The sequence below is a fragment of the Hemitrygon akajei genome, chromosome 4 (genome assembly GCF_048418815.1).
Source record: "Hemitrygon akajei chromosome 4, sHemAka1.3, whole genome shotgun sequence".
Classification (NCBI taxonomy): domain Eukaryota; kingdom Metazoa; phylum Chordata; class Chondrichthyes; order Myliobatiformes; family Dasyatidae; genus Hemitrygon; species Hemitrygon akajei.
The window spans coordinates 128,949,496-128,974,172 of NC_133127.1; the positions used below are offsets into that span (position 1 = coordinate 128,949,496).

At 42.6% G+C, this 24,677-nt stretch overlaps 1 protein-coding gene across 4 annotated transcripts in view; it reads left to right on the top strand.

Annotated features, from left to right (window-relative positions):
* The window catches only part of LOC140726642 (progesterone receptor-like), a 299,505-nt gene that overhangs the window by 192,401 nt on the left and 82,427 nt on the right, over positions 1-24,677 (top strand). For all 4 annotated transcript variants that reach the window (XM_073043275.1, XM_073043276.1, XM_073043277.1 and 1 more), the window contains one exon: positions 14,205-14,507. In XM_073043275.1, coding sequence (XP_072899376.1) covers positions 14,205-14,507 — 303 coding nt within the window. The remainder of the gene's footprint in view (positions 1-14,204; positions 14,508-24,677) is intronic.

Consider the following 24,677-nt stretch of genomic DNA (forward strand, 5'->3'; position numbering starts at 1 on the left):
GGCTCCACAATGGAAATAAATAGACTAACTCAAGGAACAAGATGCTTAACAAGATAAAATCCTGTAGCGTTACAGGAAAAATACTGGCATGGATAGAAGAATGGCTGACAGGAGGCAGTGAGTGGGAATAAAGGAGGTTTTTCTGGTTGGCTGCTAATAATTAGTGGTGTTCTTCAGGGGTCAGTATTGGGACCACTACTTTTCATGTTGTTTATCAATGATTTGGATAATGGAATTGGTGGCTTTGTGGCAAAGTTTGTGGAGGATACGACGATATGTGAAGGGGTAGGTAGTGCTGAGGAAGCAATGTGATTGCAGCAGGACTTAGACAAATTGGAAGAATGGGCAAAGAAGTGGCAGATGGAATATAGTGATGAGAAATGTACAATAATGCATTTTGATAAAAGGAACAATAGTGCGGACTATTATCTAAATGGGATGGTTTCAGACATCAGAGGTGCAGAGGCACTTAGGAGACCTCGTGCAAGACTCCCAGAAGGCTAATTTACAGGTTGAGTCTGTGGTAAAGAAGGCAAATGTAATGTTGGCATTTATTTAAAGGGGAGTAGAGTATAAAAGCAAGGAGGTAATGCTGAAGCTTTATAAGACACTAGCCAGGCCAGACTTGGAGTAATATCAACAGTTTTGGGCCCCATATCTGAGAAAGGATATGTTGTTACTGGAGAGTCCAAGGATGTTCACGAGGATGATTCCAGGAATAAAGGGGTTAACTATGAGGAGTATTTGGCAGCTTTGAGCCTGTACTCACTGGAATTTAGAAGAATGCATGGGAATCTCATTGAAACCTAACGAATGTTGAAAGGACTAGATAGGGTGTATGTGGTGTAGATGTTTCCTATGGTGGGGGTATCCAGAACTAGATAGCACAACCTCAAAATTTGAGGGGTGACCTTTTAGAACAGAGATAAGGAGAATTTTTTTTTAGCCAAAGAATAGTGAATCTGTGGAATGCTCTTCCACAGATTGTGGTGGAGGTCAAGTCCATGGGTATATTCAAGACAGAAGTTGATAATACTTTGATTGCTCATGACATCAAAGGATATGGTGAGAAGGCAGGTGTATGGGGTTGAGTGGGATCCAGGATCAGCCATGATGGAATGGTAGAGCAGACTCAATGGGCTGAATGGCCTAATCCTGCTCCTATGTTTTATGGAACTTCTTCACAAAGTTCAGCCTGCAGTCAGCTTGAGCTAGTGGGAAAGCCGTTTCCCTTTTTATGAAAAATCAATGCATTTTGCTAAGTCTCTACGGGTTTTGAATAGGTATACTTAGAACCTGAGTTTGCAAATCAGGTTTCCAATTCCATTACAACTGAGCTGGAAGAATTAAAACCCATATTATGTTAAACAAAGATAAAGCATTTGAAAGAGTTGTCTATATATCATGTGGAGAGTTGGTTTGCAGTAATGGAGATCTATGAGAAGATATTGCAAAATGACCCAATTCCTAATCATTCTGGTCTGCAAGCTCCATTGAAAAAAATATTGATCTCAATCATTCAGTTTTTCTCTCCCCCTTCTACTTGCTGGATTTTTCCAAGGCCATGAAATCTAGTCAACTTGTTGAGATTGCTTGTGTTATACCTGACTAATACTTAGTTTAAAGCAGGATCAATCCCCTCTCCTCATCCTAACTCCATTATAACCCAAAGTGTGTGCTTCCTGAATTTTTAATATTTTATTTTCCTACCCAATCCAAATCAGCTTGTATTGAGTGTTTAAGCCTCTCTCAACAATTTTACTTTTGGCATCAAACATGAGCAACCTAAATCATGTTTCGTAAGAATAAGTAGTCCTCCTGTTCAGAAGTCTACTGTATGAGAAAATGGCATCTTATATTGTGGTGTGGTCCATTTTATTGCCATTCCTTTACCTGAATAATTACCCTGCCTTATTATTTTTAACTTGGATTAAATTAATAAATTAGTACACAATGACTAAGCCACAGTTTATTCAACTATTAAAGGAAATGGTGAAAAGTAAAATAAGCCAGCCTGGTTGAGATAATTTTTGAAGAGGAGTTTAATACTTCTGTGTATTCAGCTAATATTTAGTCATAAGTATGTCCTATGTTTTCCAACTAATTACAAGCCTGTTGCAATTTATTTAATTATTATGATTCATTAGCATTTGGTATACAGCAGTCTGAAGGGATTTTCAGATTTGAACACAATCTATTAATTTTACCACAATTCATAATGGCTAAACTGTATCATTGCTTACTTCAAAATGTAGTGGAAAATTAAAGAAATTCTGCTTGATGCATCAGTTATTGATAAATAATTAGAAACAAGACAAGCCTTTTTCCATATAGACATAAATGAATGACATACATGGACAATGTCTTGACTGTCTCCCACCATACATTATTAATTTTTCTTGAAAGAAAACAAATGGCAATTCCATACGCAACTGGACAACTGCCAACTTTCTCTTCCACTGGTCTATCCATAGAACATAGAAATCTACAGCACATTACAAGCCCTTCGGCCCACAATATTGTGCCGACAATGTAATCTACTCTAGAAGCTGACTAGAATTACCCTACAGCATAGCACTCTATTTTTCTAATCTCCATGTATCTATCTAAGAGTCTCTTAAAAGACCCTTTGTATTTGCCTCCACCATGGTTGCTGGTAGTGCATTCCATGCACCCACCACTCTGTGTGTGGAAAACTTACCCCTGACATCCCCTCTATACCTAGTTCCAATCATCTTAAAACTATGCTCCCTTGTGTTAGTCATTTCAGCCCAGGAAAAAAAAAACCTTTGACTATCCACACAATCAATGCCTTTCATCATCTTGTACACTTTTATCAGGTCACCTCTCATCCTCCATCACTCCAAGGAGAAAAGGCCAAGTTCACTCAACCTATTCTCATAAGTTACACTCTACAATCCAGGCAACATCTTTGTAAATCTCCTCTGCACTCCTGTATAGTATCTACATCCTTTCTGTAGTGAGGTGACCAGAACTGAACACAGTACTCCAAGTGGGGTCTAAGTTCTTATATTGCTGTAATATTACCTCATGGCTCTTGAACTCAATCTCCATTTCCTCACCCCACTCCTCCTGACAGTCCAAGAGATTGGTGAGTGTTCAAGAGACAGAACCAAAGACAGAAGCTCTCCTACCTACTCCTGTCCTTTCCATATAGTGGAATGCCTGATATTTCCATCTTTTCCTGAGATAGTGGAAATTCTCCAGGGAAGTTCTAAAGTGGGGCTGTCTATTAATTTTCGTTTCAATCCCTTATAACTGTATTCCCAGCTCACTTATAGCATAAGAATTTGTAGGACTAGAGAGAATTGGTGCTACTGCATTGCTCCAAAAGACTTTTGAAGGCTAGCCCATCATCTGCAGTTGAATATTTCAACACAGCTGAGACTCTGCTATATTATGTTCTTCTGCAGTTTGCCTTCAATGCATAGTGGTGTGACATTGCAGGTTAGGCTTTTAGTTTCTAAATGGCCATGGTGAATTTGGGAGCACTTTATAAATTATGTAATGTCATATTTGTACCATCGGCTGTAATGACACCATTTGCATATTAGCAGAGCCTCACGGCTTACCACTTAATATCAGAATTATTAATCTTATCAAATCCTGCTGAGATTTGTAGGCTCTTCTACATTGAACTACTGACATTTCTCTACTGCTCCACATCTCCACCATCTGCAGAAACTCTAGTGTTGGTGACATGTCTTTGTGAAGGTGCCCGCAAGTTCCGAGACCTCCTCATAAATATGGAAGTCCTGAACATACTGCAGAGCTCGTCCAACATCTTCACGGCTGTGCTCCATCACTGAGCTCTTTCCACTTGGTAGGAATCCCATGACACCTGCAGTGAGGAACCTACTGCCAGGGCTTGGGGCAGGATCCAAAAGTCCATTCACTTGAATGGAAATTGCAAGAAAGAATGCTTTTCACATGTGGGGAGAATAGGGTTACTGGGAAAATCTAAAGGAGAATGGGGTTGCTTTCTGAGCCAGACTAGTCTCAATATATTTCCCTTGCATGTAGTATGTAAATATAGAAAGACAAAAAAAAAACAAGGTACAATTTCCAGTCAATTGTAGTTCTTTACTATTACTTCAAACTATTTATGTATTGTATTTTAGGAGATTTTATTTTTAGTTCCCGTTAATCATTTTGTCTTTTTAAATGTTTCTGAATTCCAGGGTCATTCAGAGGTGTTAAAAAATCTTGAGAGCTTTGATGTCAAAAATTTTCCTTGTAACGGACTCTCATCACATTTGGATACTCTTCTACCTTGTAATTTCCCTTCAAGTGAATAGACTTTCAGATCCTACACCAAGCCCTCAGCAGGTTCCTCCATGTAGGCGAGGTGGGACTCCTGCCAAGGGAAAAAGAGCTCAAAAATGGACATGGTATTGGATGCTGGGTGGGGTTGGGGGGGCAGCTGTGGGTGGTGGGATTGAAGGCAGGAACGATGTCAAAGGTTTCCAGAGGTACTTAATGGGTAAGGTTTAGCTTGGCCTACACATATCTCCCAAGACTTTAGAGATCGGCACCAACACCAGTTCATCTGTCCAGAATTGGATCTGGTATCTTACTGAGCTAAGGAGAACACAAGCAGTGCATGCCAGTGGCAGATCATGCTCAGTGAAATCCACATCTAAATCACTAATTGTTAGAGGGTTATCAATGAGGACTACAGTCAAAAATTATTTCTCAGACAGCTATTTTTGTATTTCTGGATAAATAAATTAGTAATCTTTGAAAATTTATTTCAAGTTCTTCTAAATTTGCATCTTCCTTAGTATCCCTCCTAATTCCAAAGATGTCCTTTTCTATCCATATTAACGACTGGTAATCAAACTACAATGATTGTATTTTTCTTCTGCATGGTTATGAGAGATGACTTCATTTTACCAAAATAATGAGTCACAATCCATCTGAAATTGTCTCGTTTCAAGCCATGTTTCTTAATTTACTGATGATGAAAATTAAATAAAATAATAAAATAGAAAACAATTAAATTTTCAGTGATTAACATCTTATTACTTTAATTCCTTCATTCTTTTCATTTGGTGCTATGATATTTTGTTTTTGTAATTTACTATCTGTAATAAATTAGTGGCTTAAAAATGCAGGACCCTTCTGGCTCATTGTTCATTCTTAGCTTACCTACACCCAATCTACAAGCAGCAGCTCCTGACTGAAACTTCTTTATGTCCTAAATCTAATGAATTATGCTTGAATAAATATTTATTTCTTAGAATACAGATTATCTAGATCTTACCATCTCCTTTTCAGCACTGAAGTAATGGAGTCAGAGTCAACAAAGTCAAAGTTAAAAATCGAGTTTATGGTCATATGCACAGGTACAGTGAAAATCATACTTGCAACAGGAGCACCAGCACATTGCAACAGATAAGCAGCATTCAAAAGAAATGGATAGATTAAAAATAGATTTTAGATCATCTTTACAAGGAAGAACACAATTAGAATAAAAGAATGTTGAGATTTGTGCAAAGTGATCAAAGTGTTGCTATACTGTAGTGATTAGGGCTGTGCTGGTTTGTTTAAGAAATGAATGGTTGAATTGTGCAGTATGAAATGGGCCCTTCTGCTCATCAAGTCCATGCTGGGTATCAGGCACCCAAGTTGCATTAATCTTACTCTCATCCAGACTTACTCTCCACATGTTCCCATCAGGTCCCCCTAGATTTGACCACTCATCTGTGCATGAGAGTCTATTTTCTGTACATTGGCTAATTAACCTACTGTATAGGAGGAAATCAGAGGAGCCAGAGGAAGCCCAGACCATCACAGGAAGAAAATGCTAACTCCACATACCAGAATTACCAATTGAGCTTCTGTCTTTGGAACTGTGTGGCAGCAGATCTACCAGCTACCTATAACCACATAGGTTCCCAGAAACTACCAGGTGCTGGATTCCGTGGATAAACCCATTGCTGGAGAGTAGTTATGAAGACACCACTGAGAATCTTTCAGGAAGGTCGAGTCTTATGTGTTCAGGCCTGGGTATCAAAGTTCCCACCAGATGTGGAGGGAAAAGCTTTAACTTCACATGTAGCTACCACCAGTTCATAGCAAAATCTAGGTCAATAATCTTATAGATTATTGATCACATTGTCAAATAGTCAACTGACCAGTGTATGTCATGGTGATTTCTGTAAGGGATCAGTTAATAAGAGATTGAGTTCCTCATGCTTTTTGTTTTCTTGTGTATCTGTGCTGACATCAATCGTACAGACATAATCATACAACCTTTGCACTTTTAGCTGAAGTCATTCAACTCTGTCATGTGGAACACAGCAAAATTCAGAAGAAGAATTTTTCTAGAGACTTAATGGGTAAGGTTAACTCAATTGAAGAAAAAGGTGGATTTGAAGGTAAAATCAAAGCAGTAGCTTTTCCACTCCTTTATGGCTCATATCTACTTTAATGCCATTCTGTCCCACTGTTGTTTCATAGTTGTCATGGTTTTGCCAACATATGCTTTAAATTCATTTCACAGGTGCCACAGGCTGATTTCCCTACAGAATGCAAGGAAGATAAAAATAGGGAAAAGCAAAGAGTTTGAAGTTCAAAAGTTGAAAGTACTTTTATTATCAAAGTGTGTATACTATCTATAACCTTGAGATCCATCTCCTTACAGGCAGTCACAAGACAAACAGAGAATTCTGCTGTGTTCCAAATGACTGGAAGTTGGGTGACTTCAGCCAAAAGCGCAAAGGTTGACTATTTGACAATGTTAGCAATAAACTATAAGAATATTGACCCATTAGAAAACAAGACCATCAAATACCCAATGTGGAGAAATAAAAATAAACTGCAAACATTAAAGGAAGCAAATGGCATTCAGAACTGAAGTTCACAAAAGTGAGTCCGCAGACATGAAGCAACCAATCCAGCAGCCCATTAGTTTCAGCTCACAGTCTCAGTTCAGCTTAGAGACAAGTAACTTGACGGAGCAGTGAGCTGAATCGGCCTGTCCCTTGCCTCCAGCTCCGACACCCTGATCTTTTCAACCTAGTCCTGCACTTATATCATCCCAGCCTCAGATCATTCCTTGCTCTTGCTCCTGGGCCCTGACGCTTCGATACGCTCTTGAGCTCAGGCCCACCATCTTAAATCAGCCAATACCCGACCATTCCAATTTGGCCTGATGTTTAAATCGATCAAACCTCGGCTCGTTCCTCATTCTCAGGCCCAGGCTCTTCCTTGACTGTACCTCACCTCCACTCGCCTCACCTTGGTTCTGCCACATTGAATTGCCTCCCAGCCTACTCCAGCAGGGGCCAACCATTGGCTCATTCCCCATTCTCATGCCTGGACCATGCCGCCTTGATTCAGCCAGTATATGCCGCACCACAACCATCCTGTACCTTCAAGACTTAATTTTACACCCCAATAAGGTCAGGTCATACAGGCGTTCAAAAGCTCAACTTCAAAAAGGAAGTTACAGGCTATTGTTTGCAGTGATCATTTGCCAAAAAAAGTGTGATTAATTAAAGTAGTTAGTAATTTTCTTTGTTTTGTTTATCACTGGCAAGTAGTCGGTGAGCTTCAGCAATGCCATCTTACACTGGCCTCCAGTAAATATTACACTATAGAGTTAATTCTAGCACAGACACCCATGGGCCTGTGTTGTTTCTCTCTTAGTAAAGATTTTCTGATTATTTTAATGGAGTAATTTTGATATTTTTATTCTAATATCAAACATTATTAATGTAACATTTTAAGTGACTTTGATTTAAAATACATTGCCATTATTGTCAATGTTTCCTGCAGCTTGCTGCTTTTTTTGTAATACATTGCCTCTTAGTAATCATAAAGTTTATGTAAATATTATTCCATCACTGCTGGGTTTAAGTGGTTTACGAGTTTGAAGTCTCTAGCATAGTGGAAACTTAAGAGTTTGCAAACACGAGGAAATCTGCAGATGCTGGAAATTCAAACAACAACACACAAAATGCTGGTGGAACACAGCAGGCCAGGCAGCATCTATAGGGAGAAGTGCTGTCGACGTTTCAGGCCGAGACCCTTCGTCAGGACTAACCGAAAGGAAAGATAGTAAGAGATTTGAAAGTAGTGGGGTGGAGGGGGAAATGTAAAATGATAGGAGAAGACCGGAGGGGGTGGGATGAAGCTAAGAGCTGGAAAGGTGATTGGCGAAAGTGATACAGAGCTGGAGAAGGGAAAGGATCATGGGATGGGAGGCCTTGGGAGAAAGGGGGGGGGGGGAGCACTAGAGGGAAATGGAGAACAGGCAGGGTGATGGGCAGAGAGAGAACAAAAAAACAACTAAATATGTCAGGGATGGGGTAAGAAGAGGAGAAGGGGCATTAACGGAAGTTAGAGATCAATGTTCATGCCATCAGGTTGGAGTCTACCAAACCAGTATACAAGGTGTTGTTCCTCCAACCTGAGTGTGGATTCATCTTGACAGTAGAGGAGGCCATGGATAGACATATCAGAATGGGAATGGGACATGGAATTAAAATGTGTGGCCACTGGGAGATCCTGCTTTCTCTGGCAGACCGAGCGTAGGTGTTCAGCAAAACGGTCTCCCAGTCTGTGTTGGGTCTCACTAATATATAAAAGGCCGCACCGGGAGCACCGGACGCAGTATACCACACCAGCCGACTCACAGGCGAAGTGTCGCCTCACCTGGAAGGACAGTCTGGGGCCCTGAATGGCGGTGAGGGAGGAAGTGTAAGGGCAGGTGTAGCACTTGTTCTGCTTACAAGGATAAGTACCAGGAGGGAGATCGGTGGGAAGGGATGGGGGGGACGAGTGGACAAGTGAGTCGCGTAGGGAGCGAACCCTGCGGAAAGCAGAAGGGGGGGGGGGAGCGAAAGATGTGCTTGGTAGTGGGATCCCATTGGAGGTGGCAGAAGTTACAGAGAATTATACATTGGACCTGGAGGCTGGTGGGGTGGTAGGTGAGGACAAGGGGAATTGGTTAAGTCTGGAATCCAAAAAGAAGCGAAGAGCTTTGAGATCATCCGGGTGGGGCATGGAGGTATATAGGGACTGGACGTCCATGGTGAAAATAAGGCGGTGGGGGCCAGGGAACTTAAAATCATTAAAAAGATCAAAGTGTGTGAAGTGTCACGAACATAGGTGGGAAGAGATTGAACAAGGGGGGGATAAGAATGTCAAGGTATGCAGAAATGAGTTAAGAGTTTGTATTCTTTTCTGTGTACAGAAAATGGGCTACAAATTCTTTCATGGAGCATTTTTTTGAGCTAGTATACACATTGAAGTCAGTTATTTCCAGAGTGAAGTGCAATTGTCTCTCTTTCCAGGCTAGTTTGTACCACTCCAGAAATTTGATGTAGCACAATAAATTGCCACTCACAATTGTTGTGTGATTCCATGGCCATTGTGAATGGAGTGACACCATTTCCTGTTCAATGCTCTTCAAGAACATTTCTACAGATTTATGTGCTAGGCACTTTCGAAGAAGCTATGTTTTCCGAGTGCTTTTCTCTAAGCAAGTTACAGGCTGAAGGAGGTTTCCTCGTCTCCTTCCCACCATACTGAATATCCCTCCTTCAAACTCACTGATCTCACACCACAGTAAAGTGATTGTTCCCACCACCTCCCAATCAGTTCCTGATTGCACCTTCCATCCAATTAAAGTCCTGATCCCTAACAAAGGGTGGGATCCCAGCTCAACTCTTTATTTCTAATTGCTGTTCATCACTCATTCCAAGTCTCCTAATGTGCTTCTCTCCTCACCAATGAATTTCAATCCAACATTTCTAAAGCTGGCATAAAGAATTGTAAACACGAGGAAATCTGCAGATGCTGGAAATTTAAACAACAGCGCACACAAAATGCTGGGTGGAACACAGCAGGTCAGGCAGCGTCTATAGGGAGAAGCTCTGTCGATGTTTTGGGCCGAGACCCTTCGTCAGGACTAACCGAAAGGAAAGATAGTAAGAGATTTGAAAGTAGTGGGGGGGAGGGGGAAATGCGAAATGATAGGAGAAGACCGGAGGGGGTGGGATGAAGCTGAGAGCTGGAAAGGTGATTGGCAAAAGTGATACAGAGCTGGAGAAGGGAAAGGATCATGGGACGGGAGGCCTCAGGAGAAAGAAAGGAGGGGGAGGGAGCACCAGAGGGAGATGGAGAACAGGCAAACAACTAAATATGTCAGGGATGGGGCAAGAGGGGAGGACGGGCATTAACAGAAGTTAGAGAAGTCAATGTTCATGCCATCAGGTTGGAGGCTACCCAGCCGGTATATAAGGTGTTGTTCCTCCAACCTGAGCTTGGATTCATTTTGACAATAGAGGAGGCCATGGATAGACATATCAGAATGGGAATGGGACATGGAATTAAAATGTGTGGCCACTGGGAGATCCTGCTTTCTCTGGCAGACCGAGCATAGGTGTTCAGCGAAACGGTCTCCCAGTCTGCGTCGGGTCTCACCAATATATAAAAGGCCAACCGGGAGCACCGGACGCAGTATACCACACCAGCCGACTCACAGGTGAAGTGTCGCCTCACCTGGAAAGAATTGTTTGTGCTTTAAATGCTGTGTCATGTCTGTGATGTGCAGTAACATTATTCTCCCCTTAGCTCTTGCTGTCCTAGTTTAATTTCTATTGCACAATAACAGAGCTGGAGTAATGCAAATCTAAATGGCACTGGAGTACCTTTCACTCTTCCCCTTCCTGAAAATAATTGTACCTTGGACTGTGCCAAAGTGTTCAGGCAAACTTTTCAGCTCTGCAATGTCTACCTATTATGATCCCAGTATCACTGTTCATGTCAATTCAGCACAGAGCAGGTATTGAACCAGGAACCCTGTGGTGCATTTAGTCATTGAATCATTAGTTCCAGATTATACTCATTTTATATTAGTTTAGTGTAAGCCACTTTTCTCTCAATTGGCTACTTGATTCAATGGAATGTATTGGTTTGTAATTTCATTTCTAGATGTCATCCAGCATGTCCTTGAGTGAGTCCAGTTCAAGTCTTCTCTCTGTCCCTTTTAGCAGATGATCAGTCATGTTATTCCATCAAAATACACCTATTTCCTAAAATGCTATTCTAATCAAAGATACTTGCCTTGCTAGGAGGATTTAACAGAAGAATTATTTTAGAGCTGATTATTCAGTAGGACATTACTGAATGATCTTGTTTGTTTCCAATATTCTGACCTTGACTAGACCCATTGTGCTCATTCTCCCATGTGAAGCTTTATTCCTAACTACAGTTGTAATCTGTAGATACTGTACATACAGCTAAAAGGAGCAAGGCTGGGTATATCTCCATTTTTAGGGTCTTTTGTTATTTATCAGCAAGTAACTTCTGTCATTATGTTGGGAACAAATACAAACCCAAAGTTACCTTACTGCTCTCTGCAAATGTCAAAATATCCAAATGATTTTACGTGAGATATCTTTTATTGTCCTCAGAAGAATATAGGGATTAATCTCTGTTAGAACTGCCCAGGGGTGGGTTACATAAGTTCTTTATGGGCTTTCATGTATGAACTTTGATAGTAAATAAAGCAGAATATCTAAATCAAGAGGGCTTGAAATAGGTGTAAACCTGCCCTTATCTAGTAGCACACAAAGGATTTCCAAAAGGCACTCTCTGGAAAGCAACTTCGAGTGGAAATTCTGACGCCACCCCTTCCCTTCTACAACACAGATAGGAGATAAAAACTAATTTTATTACTTCTGCTACTGTCTTAGCTGAAAAAAATTGACCTTGGCAGAGATGGAGTTGGAGTTGAAGGATGTGGAAGGTGGTGGGTATTTAGGATAAACATCCATATGTGGCTTTCTCAGTCTTATATAACCCTATTCACCAGTTTCATATTGCATTTCACTTCTGACAAAATGTCAACAGAATTGAGGTCAATAATTTGAAAATTGAACAAGTAGTTTTTTTGTTTTTTTTACACCAATATTTGAATAAGTCCTGACAAGAAAAATTACCAACCTCACAACTAGAACTAAAACTATCAACCTGATGAGAGGGGCTGTGCCATTATTGTGCCCACCACTGATCAGTCCATGACCTTCCTTCTAGCTCCACCACTAAGCAGCCGTTTGATCTGGATTCCAATATGGTTGCTTTTTCAGCCCATGTTCGCATTTTTTTTTTATAAAAGGAGCGTCGGGGATTAAGAAGCAATAAAGTTGCCCAGAAATTATCTTTCCTGCAGTCCTGTCACTTCCCCAGCATGAACTAATGTAATTTGCATGACCTTGTTATTTTCTGCCCTAGTACCTTACTTTCTATGTTCTTGCTAACATCTTTGTCAGTGAAGCAGTTTTGCATATACTTTGTACAGCTACAACTTTCCTTCTTGTGCAGATATATCTTGTGCTCCTACTTGACAACAATATTTATGCCTTAACTTTGTCCACCTTCTTCCAGACCTTCTGCCAGGTCGTCCTCTGAGTCGTGAAGACATTGCTGAAAAACTGCTATGCTTTGTGCCTACTTTACAAGTTGGAGGGCTTGGCTTCCCCATGAAAAAAATTGTGGTTGTGTCACTTCCTGTCTACCAGCAACTGCAGACCCTCATCATTAAAACTGGCTTGGCGCTACAGGCATTTAACTATTTTTAACTGGCAATAGCAATTGCTGTGCAGCAAGCTTTTCGTAAGCTGAGGGTCAAATTATCCTTACTGCTTCAGAAACGCAAATTAAAGCAGTTCTACCACAATTGGCTGATACTTGTCTTTGCCACTTATGACAGCACACTTCACTTTCTGCATTTAGGAATGTTGTGTGCTTGAATCCAATTTTGGTGCGATAACTGCAAAGCAAGCATTTTGCCGACTGTTTGGTATTTAAGAGAAAAACAAGCCACACTGTCCCTGGATTAATAAATAATTCTAAACGAGAGTTGCTGAAGTCCATGTTTTTTCTTTCGTGGCAACTAAGAGTGAATTAAATGTAGTTACTTTTGTCTTAAATATCAAGACTGCGCAATTATAAGCATGCTTTTTTTTTATACATCCTGCACTGAACAATGAGCCCAAGCTCCTAGTGCTCACTTTAAGCAACTGATTATGAAAATTGCCATTAACGCAGAACAAAAAATAATTTTGGTATGAAATATTTGCTTTTTCAAACCGAAACTGGAAAAAAAACATTGCTGCCCAACCAACGGTTGGAATTTACCAAATCAGCTTTTTGGAACGTGGAACTTTGCGCCTGAAGTGTGAATTTGTAAAATCTACCTTTAGAACTCAGAGCTGTATCATAAGTGAATGCCTTTACATAGAAGTCACAAAATGTCTGGCGTTTATACAAACTATATGTTACGTACAATGAGATTGATAGATAATATTGCCAGGCATCAGAGAGCTTTTCTCCTTGACAGCACCATGCTGATCTTCCCCTTCTCAATTCCTGCATTCATCAGCGTTCCCCTTTTGTTATGTTTTTTTTAATTAAATCACCCTCAAAAAGCTTTCCTAACAAGGAAATTTTTGAGGCAATTTTCAAAGAGATTCGAAGCCTGAAAAAGTCATCAGCAACTGGGTGCACCAGTTTACCCGGCTGCCAGTGACTTTGGTCAGCTCGTGTGTTTCCCAACTGGCATCAAGACTGTTCTGGATGCAGATATACAGTGTTCTCTAGGAAGGCAGTCACTGCCACTCCCATAGCTGACATCATCAGAATGGCCCCCTGCAGAGAAGGGAGACCCAGAATCAGGGTCTGCAAAATTGAAATGAAAATAAGGACTTCTCCTAAGAGGTAAGAGATATTTAAATTTCCTTTTTTAACCATTGCCTAGTTTTAAATTGAAAGCAAGATTCCCTCCTGTTTTCTTTCTCCTTAAGTAACATTACATAAATCTTACTCCTTGAAATAATAATGCCTTTGATCTCAGCATATTGTTTCAGATGAATTTTTGCCTCGTCAGAGTCAAAGAGCTGATGCCTGGCAGCATCACATTTCATTTCTCTTATATAGCATCACAGAAAATATGATTTACCGTTATGTTTAAGAGACAACAGTCTATTCATTTTGTAAGTTCAAGGGAGGCTGAATCTGGAAACCGAGGCAGCCAAGAAAAGCGAGATCAAATAAAACCCAGCAAATGTAGACATTAGTTTGTGCAGTATAAGTATGTAAACTGAACAGTAATAAATATTGTGTTTGAAGTTCAGCCATTGAACAGGAAATTCTTTTTTGTTTTTCAGCCCGAAAGCTAAGGAAATTCAGTAAATTAAAGAACATCGGCAACAACCAATCTTCTCTGCAGACCGAAATGACACTTCCCAGTGTCAATGCCGTCGCATTACCAAAGATCACATTACATTCTGCTGGAGGAATCCAGTTCACACCGTCACTCGTTTCCATTTTACAGATAATTGAACCTGAAGTTGTTTATGCAGGCTATGATAACAGTCAACCAGACTCATCTAACCACCTGCTAACCAGCCTGAATAGGCTTTGCGAAAGGCAGCTTGTAGCTGTTGTTAAATGGGCCAAATCTGTACCAGGTACAGTATAAGTTTAAATGACAAAGTTCCAATCTTTAGAGAACATACTGCACACTACAATCTTTTTCTTCTCCATTTTGAAGATGATACAGTTATTAAAATAATGTGTTTGACCTGCTGAGCAGTTGGACACATTGTGAAAACCGCTCTCAGCAAATACTTCTAATGTGAGGTAAAGTATGGCTAGTAGAAGGAAGCTATCATTCATCTTGAAAGTATCTCTTATCCCCAACTTGAGCAATGTAACCCCTACCCCAACCTAAACCTTTAAGATTTTCTACACCAGGGAAATAAGCCAACACTTCCCATTTTCTGTGCCAGCAGTTAAAGTCGCCCAGCCATCTTCAGTGCAAATTATGATACAATTTCCAAACTTGATGAAATTGCATTCCTAATGATGCATTTTGGAAATCAGTATGTTGTTTACTTTGTGAGATAGAGGGTCAAAACATTCACATCAAGTGATAAGGATTTGGAGATGGAGAGTTTTGGTTTGAATCCATCACTAACGATTAGCTTATGGCTTACCACTGTGTGTCACATTTGCTAAAGCCCAGTAATACTCTACAAGAGAAAAACGAGAGATTGCGCACTGTTCCCGAGCAGAGATCAGCATTAGTGCAAGCCTTGAAGAATATCTGTTGTCTTTCTAGTTTTAACGCAGTGAAATGCAAGCCAATTAAATCATCTGCAAGATAAAGTTACTACAGTATGTACCAAAGAGAAAGAAAATAAAAGCAAACAATAACATTTTGTTTAGTGATTGACTATTAACATCTTGGATTATAATTATTAGCAGTATAATTTCAATAACATCCAACTCAAAGTCATTCAAGAACCTATTGGATATTTCATGGCTTCAGAGTATCATACCTAATTCCTGAATACAAAACTTCACATTGAATATTATATTAACAAAGTGACTACGGTACTTTGTCATCTAAAACTTAAGTATTGCATAGAAAGAAATAACATAATGAAGTGGTTGAACTATTTGTATTTCCTGTGCAGATATGGTCTAATTATCCTTGTGAGATGCCACACTTATTAGACAGCAAGGCCAACTTATTGTTGTTCTTTCTATGATATATACACACATCCTCAGTCTTGATTTCTGCTGGCATTCTAGGTTAGCTGAATACTGTTCTCATGAACTCAAATATTTTAAACAATTGTTGACTGCTGCATAAAATTGTGCTTTTTTTTTTGAAAATTCTGGGTCATTATGATGCTGGGTCACCATATCCTGGCAAATTAGTTCCAAAGTTCTCATGTGCATTTTATTATGTGTATGCCATTATAAACAATGGGTTGGATTTTGTTCACAGAAGTTGCCCATTACACTTGCAATTTATCCACTGCCTTTCTGTGGTATTCTGGGCTGGAGCTTAACGGCAGACAAAGAAAGCAAAACAACACAACTTGTTTTACATTGGATCTGGAATCTGTGCAAGCAGCAGGGTTTCTATGTAGCCAATCAAATTAAAGAATAGTTCTTTACTGGTACACAGACTAAATCAGAAAGTATCAATCAGAATAATTCAGTCAAAATCAAGAATTATTAAAAGATAGATAGAGAGAGCTAGAGAGTGAGAGAGAAAGAAATAGAGAGAGTAAACTGGAGAGAGAGAACTAGAGAGTGAGAAAATACAAGATGGCAAAACGGCAAGTCTCTCAGCAAGATCCTGGTATTGTGCAGCGCAAGTCCATCTGGAACAAGGCAAAATGTAAATCATCTTCCCAGTTTCCATGCTTAACCTGACATAACTGAAAAAGAGACATTTCTGAACAATTTACTTTGTAGTAGCAGTGAGCCTCACTAGCTACACCATTATTTTAGAAGCAAACTCCAGGCAGTTCTAAAGTGAACATTTTTTAGGTTATTCACCACCAGCTGCTTATAGAAATGGGTTTAAGCTTTTCCTTCCTTGCCTCAGAGTTACCCAGGCACTTTGAACACCAAATAAAAGTGACTGTTTAAATGGGATTAAAAAATTGGATGATGTAGAAATTTGCATGGTCCCAACTAATATTAATGATCACTCCATTAACGGCATTCATGCAATCCTTTATGCAAGCAACCTCTGGAACAATACAGGAGTATTATTCAACCCAATTTGCTATCAAGCAAACACAAGAAGCTCTGCAGATGCCCAAAACGTCGACTGTACTTCTTCCTATAGATGCTGCCTGGCCTGCTGCGTTCCACTGGCATTTTGTGTGTGCTGCTATCAAGCAACATACGGGAATATTAAAGGAGATGAATATATTCTTTAGCACCAACTAGATTTCAAGGAGCTTTTTAAAGCAAGGTCTACAGAGATGGAGATGCATAGAGGTGAAGCATATACAGGCAGTGAGGTTTATAAAGACAAAGAAGAATGGAAGTGGAGTTAAGCAGAGTTGGAAGAGATAACTAGAGGCAGAGAGATATATAGATTGGGAGAGGTACAGTGGCATGTAAAAAAAAATCAAAATTTCTGTTACTGTGAATAGTTGAGTAGAAGATGAACTGATCTCCAAAAGTCATAAAGTTAAAGATGAAATATTCCGTTCAATATTTTAAGTAAGATTAGTGTATTATTTTTGTTTTGTACAAATTTAGAGTGGAAAAAAGGAAAGGAGCACTATGCAAATGTTTGAGCACCCCAAGAGATTTGAGCTCTCAGATAACTTTTACCAAGGTCTCAGACCTTAATTAGCTTGTTAGGGCTATGGCTTGTTCACAGTCATTGTTAGGAAAGGTCAGATGATGCAAATTTCAAAGCTTTATAAATACCCTGACTCTTCAAACATTGTGCCAACAATCAGCAGACATGGGTTCCTCTAAGCAGCTGCCTAGCACTTTGAAAATTAAAATAAATAATGCCCACAAGGCAGAAGGCTATAAGAAGATAGCAAAGTGTTTTCACTTAACCATTTCCTCAATTTGTAATGAAATTAAGAAATGGCAGTTAACAGGAATGGTGGAGGTCAAGCTGAGGTCTGGAGGACCCAGAAAACTTTCCGAGTGAACTGCTCGTAGGATTGCTAGAAAGGCAAATCAAAAGCCCCCATTTGTCTGCAAAAGACCTTCAGGAAGATTTAGCAGAGTCTGGAGTGGTGGTGCACTGTTCTACTGTGCAGCGACACCTGCACAAATATAACCTTCATGGAAGAGTAATCAGAAGAAAACCTTTCCTGCATCCTCACCACAAAATTCAGCATCAGAAGTTTGCAAAGGAACATCTAAACAAGCCTGATGCATTTTGGAAAAAAGCCCTGTGGACTGATGAAATTAAAATAGAACTTTTTGACTACAATGAGCAAAGGTATATTTGGAGAAAAAAAGGGGCAGAATTTCATGAAAAGAACACCTCTCCAACTGTTAAGCACGGAGGTGGATCGGTCATGCTTTGGGCTTGTATTGCAGCCAGTGGCGCAGGGAACATTTCACTGGTTGAGGGAAGAATGAATTCAATTAAATACCAGCAAATTCTGGAAGCAAACATCACACCGTCTGTAAAAAAGCTGAAGATGAAAAGAGAATGGCTTCTACAACAGGATAATGATCCTAAACACACTTCAAAATCCACAATGGACTACCTCAAGAGGCACAAACTGAAGGTTTTGCCATGACCCTCACAGTCCCCCAACATAAACATCAGCGAAAATCTGTGGATAGACCTTAAAAGAGCAATGCATGCAAGACGGTTCAAGAATCTCAGAACTAGAAGCCTTTTGCAAGGAAAAATGGGAGAAAGTCCCCCAAACAAGAATTGAAAGACTCTTAACTGGCTACAGAAAGCATTTACAAGCTGTGATCCTTGCCAAGGGGGGTGTTACTAAATGTTGACCATGCATAAAGTTAAATGTTAACTTTATGCCTTTTGGAAATCAGGTAATCTTTTACTCGCTTAGCTATTCATAGTAACAGAAATTTTGACCAGGGGTGCCCAAACTTTTGCATACCACTGTATATGAAGACAGAGAGAAATATTGCAGTGAGAGGAATTATACAATGCCTATAAAAGTATTCACCCTCTTTGAAGTTTTCATGCGTTATTGTTATACAACATTGAATCACAGTGGATTTAATTTGGCTTTTTGAGACTGATCAACAGAAAACGTCTCTTTAATGTCAAAGTGAAAACAGATCTCTATAAAGCAATCTAAATTAACTTCAATGTTGTAAAACAATAAAACATGAAAACTTCCAAGGAGAGTGAATACTTTTTATAGGCAATGTAGGAGGTACATGAGATGTATAGAATCAGATATATATATATAAAATCAGAAGCATATGTAGAGGAAGAAAGGAATGTAGAAATGAAAGATACAGATGTAGAGATGAAAGTAGACAAGCATGAAGAGGAAGTTTAAAATAACCAGCCTTGCCTGTCTGTGTCAGAACTGACCAATTTTAACTATTTTTTTCTTGACTTATAAATGTTGCCTCATCTGCTGAATATTCCCAGCATTCTCTTTTATTTCAAACGGCAGTCATTTCTGTGTGCTGCCTCTCATAGGTCAAGCATGATTTTATTTCTCTCTTCTAACAGCACTTCCTCAAGCAGAGATGCAATGATTAACTAACATTCATTTACCTGTTACACGGGGAGGGGGGGTGGGCGACGGAGGAGAACCCAAGTGCAGGACACTGGCACGGCGACTCAGTTGGGGAGGCTGGCATAGACCTGAACGTAGAGCAGGAAACCAGAGGAATCTTGACAAGGAGACGGGATTCACAGGGACTCTCTAGAAACTAGAGCGGAGCTTAGAACTACCGGTTCTAATCGGAACAGGGAACGAAGTATCACACGAGAATTGACGAACGAACTGGCAACTTGTGATAGATTCGTCCTCGTATTTAATTCCCAGTCTCTGATGAAAGCCAGGTGTACGATTATTGGGTAACTAGCAGCAATTGACTGAAATTGAGGCATAATCAGGGAGAAAGAAGTGTTAAATGGGAACAGCCAACCAAAACCATGACAGTACTTCTCCCCAGCCCCCCCCCCCCCATGGGAGCCTCCCGGCATTCCTCCAGGCCTGTCTGGATGGTCCCGATGGAAGTCCTGGATGAGGGAAGGGTTTAGGATGAAGGAGCGGGGGACCCAGGAACGCTCTTCAGGACCGTACCCCTCCCAGTCCACCAGGTATTGGAGGCCCCTGCCCCAACAGCACACATCTAGCAGTTGTCGGACAGTGTATGCCGGTTGGTTGTCGATGAGCCGGGCAGGGGGAGGAGTCTCAGCTGAGGGACACAAAGGGCTGATGGAGACTGGTTTCAACTGAGACACATGGAAGGTTGGGTGAATATGCATGGACTTTGGCAGCGTGAGGCGGACCGCTGTGGGATTGATAATCCTTTCGACCTTGAATGGTCCCAGGAAGCGGGGGGGGGGGCGAGTTTCCTAGGTTCGCATTTGAGCGGGATGTCCTTGACGGAAAGCCACACCATCTGCCCCGGTTGGTACTCTGGCGCTGGAGTCCGGTGTCGGTCCACCGTTTTCTTATTTCGGTTTGTCGATCTGAGTAGGGCCATGCGAGTCTCCTCCCAAATCTTCCGGCACCGATCAACATGGTCCCGAACTGACGTTACCGCGATCTCTTCTTCCTGAGCGGGGAACAGCGGGGGTTGGTACCCAAGGGAGCACTCGAACGGGGACCTCCCAATGGCAGAGCTCACCAGGGAGTTGTGGGTGTACTCAACCCACAGGAGATGGTCGCTCCAGGTTGACGGGTGGTTTGCTGTTACACAATGTAACATCGCCTCCAGGTCTTGGTTGGCCTGTTCGTCTGGGAGTGGAAGCCGGACGACAGGCTGACCGTTGCTCCTAGGGATCGACAGAAGGCTCTCCATACCTGCGAGACGAACTGGGGACCTCGATCGGAGAGGATGTCCGCGGGGATTCCGTGGAGGCGGAAGACATGGCGGACTAGAAGATCTGCGGTTTCGTGCGAGGATGGGAGTTTAGAGAGGGCCACAAAATGCACCGCCTTGGAGAATCGGTCTACCATGGTGAGGACAGTCGTGTTTCTGCGGGAAGGGGGTAGACCGGTGACAAAGTCTAAAGCAACGTGGGACCAGGGACGCCCAGGTACAGGTAGGGGACGGAGTAATCCCGCAGGTGGCCGATGGGAGGCTTTTCCATGGGCGCAGATGGAACATGCGGAAACATAGGAACGGGTGTCAGCATCCATGGAGGGCCACCAGAAATGCCCCTTCAGGAGGGTCAGGGTCCGATCGACTCCGGGGTGGCAGGCGAAGTGAGAAGTGTGCCCCCACTGTAGGACCTGGGATCGAACAGCATCGGGTACAAAGAGGCGATTGGGAGGTCCGGTGCCTGGGTCGGGTTGCGTCCTTTGGGCCTCTTTGACTTTGGACTCGATCTCCCAGGTGAGGGCAGCCACTACACAGGATGGTGGAAGAATTGTCTCGGGGTTGGGAAGATCCTCCTCGGAAATGTATTGGTGGGAGAGAGCAGCGGGCTTCCCGTTCTTGGACCCCGGACGATAGGTGAGGGAGAACCTGAACCGGCCAAAAAATAATGCCCAACGGGCCTGGCGGGAATTCAGGCGTTTGGCGATCTGGATATATTCAAGGTTCTTATGGTCTGTCCAGACGATGAATGGGTGTTCTGCCCCCCTCCAACCAATGCCTCCCCTCTTCCAACACCAGTTTGACTGCTAGTAGCTCCCGGTTCCCCATGTCGTAATTTCGTTCAGCGGGAGACAGTCGGCGAGAGAAGGTGGCACAGGGATGTAGTTTCTGATCCGGGCCCAAACGTGGGGACAGTAACCGCTCCCATCCCGGAGTCAGAGGCGTCAACCTCCACAATGAACTGACAGGAGAGGTCCGGTTCAATCAGAACGGGGGCAGACGTGAAACGTCTCTTCAGTTCGGTGAATGCTGAGTCCGCCTCAGAGTACCAAAGGAAAGGGGTGGCAGGTGAGGTGTCGGGTAAGGGGAGCCGCCACCTTACTGTAGTTTCTGATGAACCGGTGATAGAAGTTCGCAAACCCCAGGAACCGTTGGAGTTGCTTGCGGTCCGTGGGTTTGGGCCACTCCGCCACAGTCCGGATCTTCTCGGGATCAGCTCTCACCTGTCCCCTCTCGATGATATAACCTAGGAAGCTGACCGAGGGGACGTGGAATTCACATTTCTCCACCCTTACAAATAATTTATTCTCCCCCAGCCTCTGCAGGACTTGACGGACATGGTGCACGTGTTGCTGGGGACTGCTGGAAAAGATCAGGATGTCATCCAGGTAGACAAACACAAAGCAGTTAATGAAGTCTCTTAGTACATCGTTAATCAAGGCTTGAAAAACTGCGGGGGCATTGTTGAGGACGAAAGGCATGACTAAGTACTTAAAGTGGCCTAACGGGGTATTGAAAGCCGTCTTCCACTTGTCCCCCTCCCTTATCCAGACCAAATGGTAGGCGTTTCAGAGGTCCAACTTCAAGAAGATGGTGGCTCCATGAAGTGGCTCAAACGCAGAACTTAAGAGGCAGTGGGTACCTGTTCTTAATGGTGATGTGATTTAGGCCTCAGTAATCAATGCAGGGACGGAGAGAGCCATCCTTCTTCCCCGCAAAGAAGAATCCAGCGCCCACCAGGGAGGATGAGGGTTGAATAATGCCCGCCATGAGAGTCTCACTAATATATTTCTCCATGGCTTCTTTCTCAGGCCGGGACAAGTTATACAGGCGACTGGTAGGTAATGAGGCCCCGGGGAGAAGGTTGATAGCGCAGTCATACGGGCGGTGTGGAGGCAGGGAAAGGGCACGTTGCTTGCTGAATACCTGTCCCAGGTCGTGGTATTCTGTGGGAACTCTGGACGTCGAGGGTTTCAAAGACAGGCGAGGTCACTGTATCCTCCCTAGGGGATAGGGCCGACTGCAGACAGGTGGCATGGCAAAATGGGCTCCAGCTGGCTATCCTCCCGGTAGACCAATCAATGCAAGGATTATGGCAGCGTAACCAGGGGTATCCAAGTACTATTGGGGCTTGAGGAGAGGAGATTAGGTTAAATTGTATCTGCTCCTGATGATTCCCAGAGAGAATCAGAGACAGTGGTGGTGTACGGTGAGTGACTCGAGCCAGAAGTCTTCCGTCCAGTGCCCGGGCTTCCAGAGAGGTAGACAACGGCTCCCGAGGAATTCCGGCCTGGGCAGCTATGCCTTCATCCAACAGATTCCCCTCAGCTCCGGAGTCTATCAAGGTAGACAAGGACAGGGACTGTTGGTTGTAGGTTACAGTAGCTTGGATCTGCGTCTGGGTTTGGGGAACTGAAGGGAGTGTCGTCTGATTCACCAGAACAGTTGGAGCGGGGGCTACACTGGGAGCAGACTGGGGAAGAGAGGCTGGCCGAAGATGGTAAGGTGGGCTGTAGGATGACCCGAGGAGCGGGGTGACTGGTCTTTTTTCTCAAAGTCGATTATCTACCCTGGTGGCTAGAGAGACCAAAGAGTCCAGGCTATTCGTGTCATCCCTGGCCACTAATTCTTCTTTCATCTTGTCAGAGAGACCCCATCGAAACACTTCCTGTAGCGCTTCGTCATTCCACCCAGAGTCGGCCACTAATGTTCAGAACTCTACGGAGTATTTCGCTACGCTTCGCGAGCCCTGACAGAGTCAGAAGGCGCCGAGCGGCGCCCTTCCCGCGAATGGGCTGCTCAAAAACCTTCCTCATTTCGGAGACGAAGATGGAGAAGGCGGAACAGACCTCTGGCCGGTTGTCCCAGATCGTGGTACCCCATGATAAGGCAATCCCCCGTAACAGCCCCATGATGTACACAATTTTTAATTGTGTCCAAGCTGTACGTACGTGGCTATGCTCAAAAACCAGAGAGCACTGCAATAAGAAAGCCCGGCACTTCCCTAGGTCCCCAGCGTAGGGTACGTACGGCTCTCGAGGTGATGGTGTTGCCGAGCCAAGGGGCGTAGCCATCCCAGGCTGTGCGGTTTGGTCAGACGGGGTTCTTGGAAGGGACGGAGTAAGGGGAGCGGATACCCGGTCAACCTGCTCACTGACCTTCTTTACATCCTCGGATAGGGCACGAAGATCTTTCATGACTTCACGGAGTAGTTGATCATGTATGCCCAGTAGGGAGCCCTGGCTAACGAGGGCCTGTTGCACCAAGTCCGTGTCCGCTGGGTTCATTCTGGCCAGTTCGTTCCGTTACACGGGGGGGGTGGGGTGACGGAGGAGAACCCAAGTGCAGGACACTGGCACATCAGCTCAGTTGGGGAGGCTGGCGTAGACCTGAATGTAGAGCAGGAAACCAGAGGGATCTTGACAAGGAGACGGGATTCACAGGGACTCTCTAGAAACTAGAGCGGAGCTTAGAACTACTGGTTCTAATCAGAACAAAGTATCACATGAGAATTGACCAATGAACTGGCAATCTGTGATAGAGTCGCCATCGTATTTATTTCCCAGTCTCTGATGAAGGCCAGATGTACGGTAATTGGGTAACTAGCAGCAATTGACTGAAATTGGGGCATGATCAGGGAGAAAGAAGTGTTAAAGGGGAACGGCCAACCGGAACCATGACTTTACCTCTCCTAGATGGTTCCGAAAATAATGCTTCATCTGCATAGCTTTGATCTACACCCTAACAAGTCATATTTTCTGTTCCCTCTATCCTTCCCTTCTCTATAGTACGCTTGCGTTCTTACTTTTCTAGTTCTGATTAAGTATCTTTGACCTGAAATGTTAACACTGTTTCTGTATCAAGGTGGCTTGACATGCCAAGAATCCCTTGTATTTTCTGTTCTTATCTTAAAGAGGGGAACTTTGCTATGCTCACAGAGGGATTGGAAAGGAATATCTGTGATAGAATGATAAAAATGGCAGTAGTACATACTAATAAAGAAATTTGTTGAAAACGCAGAGCAATTATCTAAAATTACAAAAAAAATGGGTGAGAGAATGCTTGAATCCTGGAATAAAATCATTAGCATGTTATTTATTTGAAATTATTGAATTGCATTGAGTTTGGAAAGCCAGAACATGAAGGGGTAGGTATTTGCAGTGGAATCAGGCTCGAGATTGGAGACAGGTGTTCTGCAAACCCAACGCCAAATCTGCATTTGCTCTCTCCAGTATAGAGAAGATCATATTGTGAGCAATACCATGATGGGAAAAAATACAACAAATTGTTACTTCACATGTACA